We start from the raw sequence: 6,176 nt of genomic DNA on the forward strand, positions 1-6,176 counted from the left end.
AGGCCGCCGGGCCGGGCCTGCGGAGCGGCGCGCGGGGGTGTCCGCCGGCCGCGGCGGGGCCGGGACCTGCCGGCGGGACCTGCCGCCAGGATGAGCGGGACGCTGGCCAAGATCGCGGAGATCGAGGCCGAGGTAACGCGCCAGGCTTCTCCCCGGCCGGGGGAACGGGCCTGGCATGAAGCGCTAGGCGGGGCGGCCGCGGGGCTCGTTGCGGGGAGCGGTGCCGCTCCGTGAGGGGGTGCCGGGGCCCTGCCGGCTCCGTGAGGGGGTGCCGGGGCCCTGCCGGCTCCGTGAGGAGGTGCCGGGGCCCTGCCGGCGCCGGTGGGGTCGTGAGGCGCCGCGCAGGGACCGGGGGGCTGTGCGGCCCTGCAGAGCCTCTCCCGGTGGTGAATCCTCCGGTCCGTGCCGTTGCAGATGGCCCGGACGCAGAAGAACAAGGCCACGGCGCACCACCTGGGGCTGCTGAAGGCCCGCCTGGCCAAGCTGCGCAGGGAGCTCATCACCCCCAAGGGAGGCGGCGGCGGCGGCCCGGGAGAAGGTGCGTTCCTTGTTCTGCGGGAGGGCCGCTCCTCACTGCCCAAGTGCGGCGTGTCTGGCGGAAATCCATCTAACTTGTCCGCTTAAAGCGTGTCAGACTGTCTGCTGGATAAATCGGGGCGACCTTCTTTCCCGGTTGTCCTTCCTGGTACACGATCTTAGCCGTGGTGTGTGGCCCTGTCTGGGGCTCTAGAGTGGAGCCCTTGTTGAAGTGTAAATGGAAGGACTTCTGCGTTTTGGGTAATGCAGTCTTGTATTTGTAGAGGTCTTGGGGGTTATACATGAAGCAGCATCTTGCAGGACTGGCCTGTTTTTGTATGTAAAGGTATGAATTGCTGCAGTGCTTAAAGGGAATGCTTCACTTAACTCAAGTAGAGCCTACTGGGAAGCCTTGCAGCCTACATTATTGGCATGTACATGCCTTGGAGTGTTACACAAAGTGGTGCCTAGCAATATAAGTTGTGAACTCTCTGATTCATTACTTAGCCTTCATTACACTTACCCTCCTTGTAGGGAAGCTTTCCTGGCTTTCACTCAGGTAATATTAAAAGTAATAGTGGGGTTGCTGTCCAGAACCTTAGAAGGCAGAAAATGTCTATCTTTAAATGAATATTTTTGCTTCTTATTTGTAGGTTTTGATGTTGCAAAGACAGGTGATGCCCGAATTGGGTTTGTGGGTTTTCCATCAGTGGGGAAATCTACTCTTCTAAGTAATTTGGCTGGCGTGTATTCTGAGGTGGCAGCATATGAATTTACTACACTAACCACTGTGCCTGGAGTCATTAGGTACAAAGGAGCAAAGATACAGGTGAGATCTTGTGTCTGTGAGGATGAGATGGTAGATGTGTAGATGCAGTGATGTTTCGGCTGAATGGTCTAGCCTGACATGAGCAGGTTAGAAGTGACATGCAAGTGCTTGAGACTACATTAGAAGTGTGTCTATAAAGGATTCATTTTAACCTGCTTTTCACTTTGCTGTGGGGAGATGTTCCTGTGGTATTTCTCATATTCTGTGTGAAACAATCTGTTCCATTGTACCAGCAGGGATAATACAATATGTCAGAATCAAAGGGGAAACAGTTTTGCCATGTTCTGTTGAGATTTGCCATGGAGTCAGCTGGTTTAGGGGAAGGGTGAAAGCAGGATGTATTTTCTCCATGAAGAAAAATACTTTTCTCATGAGTGGCTTTCCTTCCTCTGAACAAATAGCTACTTGATCTCCCAGGAATTATTGAAGGAGCCAAGGATGGTAAAGGCAGAGGCCGGCAGGTCATTGCAGGTGAGTGTACTAATGCTGGAGGCATCATCCTAGCACTGGATCAAGTGTTGCAGCCTATGGGAAAGAAGGGTTGAGTATGTGTTTCTAGTGTCTTTAAAAAGCTGAATTGTACTCTGGAGTTGAACTGCCCACTGTGAAGAAGCAGCCATTCTCACTTCAGTTTGTTTTCCATTCTGGCTTTGTGCATTTGCTGAGTTTGTGCTCTGTTTTGACACTGCAGTTAAAGTATATTACCAATTTTGAAGGCAGATGTGAGCCCATATTAAACAAGGCTGCTGGCTTCTTGTCTTCCCCCAGCTTACTGTCAGCATTCTAGGTTCTGAATGGAGACAGGAAGGAAGATTTTTCCAGCCTTTGTGATTCTCACAAAATGTAAGGATCTGTCTATCAGTGATGCCTGGCCAGCACTAAAAGTTGTACACTGGGATATTAAAATGAGTATGTATTGGCAGTCAGGGATTTTGTCATCCATGCACTGAGCCATGTTTTGTGTTGTTTTGTCTCAGATTGTGTGAGTGCACTTTTTTGAGGGATTATTTTCTTTTCCTGATTCTTAGTTGCTCGAACCTGTAACCTCATTCTGATTGTTCTGGATGTGCTGAAACCCCTTGGTCACAAGAAAATAATTGAGAATGAACTTGAGGGATTTGGAATTCGTCTGAACAGTAAGCCCCCCAATATTGGCTTTAAAAAAAAGGATAAAGGAGGCATTAACCTTACAGCCACAGTAAGTTGGAAGTCGTCTTTAACCAAAATTAGAAAAATGCTTGAAGAAAGGTATTTGCAGTTAATGGTGTGTCTGGGACCATTCCTTTGTTAGGAGTTCTTTAGAAGCTGAACTGCTGTATTGTGCTGTAGTCAGTAGCTTTCCTTGGAGGCCTTCCTTAGCTGTCCTAGTAGCCCAACACCCCCTGTCCCCAGATCAGAGGCTTGGTTCTTTCCAATCATTACAAGTTCTGAGGCCTAAAGGAGAGGTGCAAAAACTGCTTCTCGCTTGGTGGCTATAGCATTCTTCTGGAGAAGATTGCTCAGGGTTCCAGGCCTTGCAACCGGGACTTCTCCTCATTTCCCATTGAATCTTTAAAAGAAATAGCCAGAGATACTAAAAATCAGAACTCTGCTTTGGAATCTAGGTACCTAACATGTAGTTCTCTGGGCACTGGACTAGCAGATACGCAGGTTTGTACTGCAGCAGGTCCCAGATTGGCAGGAAACAACTCCTGAAATGTCTGATCGCAGCTGTCCATGGGGCATTCATATAAATAAAGCTGTTGTAACTGAAATATTTTTTCCCTCTCTTGAGGCAAACTATGGTAAAGTCATAGTCAAGTCCAATAACTTACAATGCAGCTGTTATTTCTAGTAACCTATATGCAGCAATTGCTAAGTGATAGCATTATTAATTACACTTGATTTGACTGCAGACTCTTCCATTCATTAACACTGTGTCTGCATTCAGTGTCCTCAGAGTGAGCTGGATACTGAAACAGTGAAGAGCATCTTAGCAGAGTACAAAATTCACAATGCTGATGTCACACTGCGCAGCGACGCCACTGCTGATGACCTCATTGATGTTGTTGAAGGGAACAGGTACTGCTGGGACCCTGGGTTTGGCACACTTGCAATTTATATTCCAGAGAAAAGAGGAGTCTCTGAGGTTGGCTTCCCACGGAAGCTAAGCTAGCAATGTGCTATCAAGTGCTGTTGAGCATCCAAATTAAAAAATGAAGCTTTTTTGAAGGTAGCAGGGGACTGCTGCTGGGCTGCTGTCATGGCATTTCCTTCTCTTTGCAGGGTTTACATCCCGTGCATTTACGTCCTAAATAAAATTGACCAGATTTCCATTGAGGAACTAGACATTATTTACAAAGTCCCCCACTGTGTCCCAATATCTGCTCATCATCGCTGGAACTTTGATGATCTGCTGGAGAAAATTTGGGATTACTTGAAGCTAGTACGAATGTGAGTCCGAATTGCTGCCTACTGTGGAGTTAAGTGTGAGGCTGAGACTGAAGAATTATCTCAGGAATGGATGAATGATGATTATTTTATAATGGTTTACTACTGGCTTAGACCTCTGGCTTTCAAATTATGTCATCTTTGTCACTGAAGTATGTTCAACTGTAAATCTGAGATTGTGCTCTTCTTGTCTTTTCTGTGATGGACAGAGTTACCTAACAGCCACGAGTGCTGTGTTTTGAACTTCTTGTGGGGAGTTAAACAAGGACCTTGTGAAACCAAGTCTGAGGCACGTCTTAAAAAATTCCTGAAAACATGGAATTCTAGTCAAACTTAGTGCAAAGTTGTGGATTTGAGAGATAGTCCTCTTGAACTGAATTTAGCTCTTTATCTGGCGTTTCAGATATGTTAACTATAAATTATCCCAGGCTGACCTCATACTTCAAATGCATTTATTTGGGTGAATTGATGAATTAATCTTATTAATACTCATAATGCAGTAATTTTAGTCTTTTAAACTTGTATCTATCTTCTTGTGACAATATAAAAGACATCATAAAATAGGACTTAGTATGTGTAGGTGTTTGGACTATACTTTGTCAGGTTTTTTCCTAGTTTACATTGAGTTTTTCCAAACAAAAAAACAAATCACAAGTAAGAACCATAACACTGTAGATGTTCTTTTCAATCAACTATTTGTTTCACCTTTTAAGCAACTACAGAAAGCTCACTAGGGATAAACCTTTGCAATTACAAGGGAGAATGTCCTGCAGCCATTGATCATCCAGATGCATTTTCAGCTTAAGAGCACCAAACAATTTAGAGAGGATCTGTTGTTACTACTGCAGTAGTGGAACTCAGCACAAGTGCCTAGGGTGACAGTGGGAATTACCTATAAAATGCCATGATGGGCTGAAAGAGGTTTTGGTATTGACTGACTGTCCTATCTGCCTTACAGCTACACCAAACCTAAAGGGCAGCTCCCAGACTACACCTCTCCTGTGGTACTACCCTACTGCAAGACCACTGTGGAGGATTTTTGCATGAAGATCCACAAAAATCTCATTAAAGACTTTAAATAGTAAGTAATATGGTAAAATAATGGTTTTTAGAGAACAGAACATCTGCCTTCTGGTATATTTGTTACCTTGTAAACTAGAAGGGAAAACAGGGTTTGATTTTTCATGTTGAATGGAATTGATCTGCCCAAGATAACTAAACCTGATACTTAATCACTATATTTGATGCTCTTAGAACTCTTCCCTGGATAAATTTTTTGTGAGGAAATTGTTTATATTTGAAAGTAGGGCTAGATGCAGCATTACAGGCTGTTGTCCTGCACACACAAGAGGACTTCATACTTTGATCTGCTTATACTCTGGTTCAGACCACTCACCCAGGTACTTGCAGGAGAATAAAAATAGCTCTTAAGCATTGCTTTCTGTATTAGCTTTGTGACAGAAATAGCTTGTTGTTCTACTGTTTATGTATTATACTTCTAAGCCTTTTAAATACTATTATTTGTTCTCCTTTCAGTGCATTGGTCTGGGGTTCATCTGTTAAACACAACCCTCAGAAAGTTGGTAAAGACCACACTCTTGAAGATGAGGATGTTATTCAGATTGTGAAGAAATAAAGTTGTTCCAACATGGTTTGCCACTGTGCCTGAAATGTCTTTTGTTGTGACAAGGAACAGGCTGTTTCTATCAAGCCACTAGCAAAAGAGGTATTGTATTGTTATGGTAGTACTTGCTGCAGGGTAAAACTGATGTCTCTGGCTAATGTGTACTGCACTGTTCCATTCTGGCAAAATGTATTTGCCCTCCTACAAAAAGGAAGTAGGGGTGTGTTTACTTACATCTGTTAAAAATGCTCCTTTCATGTTACGACACAAGTACAGTGATCTCAGACACCCATCCAAACACACGATCCTTGCAGTGGTTGCTACTCTGCCTCCTAAGCAAGCACTGAAGCCTCAATTCAACTCTTAAGCATTTTTCCTAATATTTCTTGTAAGCCTAGGAGCAGGTTGCTGTGTGTGTGAGCTGAGCTACTGCAGCTGTGTGGGGTTACCAGCCTTGAGTGGAAGGGGCAGGGCAAAAGCTCAGAGCAGTGAAACTCATGCACCCTCATGAAAGGCAGTTAGTTTTAGGAGTTCTAGTGCGCTGGACTCTCATTCCTTACACTGCACCATGGCTGTCCAAACACTGAAATGCAGCAATTCCATATTGTCTTTTCAGTTACACCAGTTACCTTCAAACCAGGCTGTTTTTCTCTCCCCCACCGATAAACTGAAGTTGAAATTTTCTGCAGATTCAGTTCAAACCACAGCTTTAGTTTACACAGAAGTACAGAGCTAAGAATTAATCAATATACTGGTGTTATCATTTAGTTCAAGAGC

The 6,176-nt window shown here is 44.6% G+C and overlaps 1 protein-coding gene across 1 annotated transcript; it reads left to right on the plus strand.

Annotated features, from left to right (window-relative positions):
- On the plus strand, positions 1 to 5,434 carry DRG1 (developmentally regulated GTP binding protein 1). The gene is made up of 9 exons (XM_051634239.1): positions 1 to 132; positions 415 to 538; positions 1,170 to 1,345; positions 1,747 to 1,816; positions 2,374 to 2,543; positions 3,276 to 3,406; positions 3,611 to 3,778; positions 4,734 to 4,856; positions 5,312 to 5,434. The coding sequence occupies exons 1-9, from the start codon at positions 91 to 93 to the stop codon at positions 5,409 to 5,411; spliced, it is 1,104 nt and encodes a 367-aa protein (XP_051490199.1). The 5' UTR covers positions 1 to 90; the 3' UTR covers positions 5,412 to 5,434.
- The last annotated feature ends 742 nt before the right edge of the window (positions 5,435 to 6,176 follow it).

The sequence above is a fragment of the Apus apus genome, chromosome 16 (genome assembly GCF_020740795.1).
Source record: "Apus apus isolate bApuApu2 chromosome 16, bApuApu2.pri.cur, whole genome shotgun sequence".
NCBI classification, from domain to species: domain Eukaryota; kingdom Metazoa; phylum Chordata; class Aves; order Apodiformes; family Apodidae; genus Apus; species Apus apus.

Coding starts and splice junctions, on each gene's coding strand:
- DRG1 (XM_051634239.1), top strand. CDS start 91: ATGAGCGGGACGCTGGCCAAGATCGCGGAGATCGAGGCCGAG. Junction 2,544..3,275: donor GCATTAACCTTACAGCCACA/GTAAGTTGGAAG, acceptor GTCTGCATTCAG/TGTCCTCAGAGTGAGCTGGA. Junction 4,857..5,311: donor CTCATTAAAGACTTTAAATA/GTAAGTAATATG, acceptor TTCTCCTTTCAG/TGCATTGGTCTGGGGTTCAT.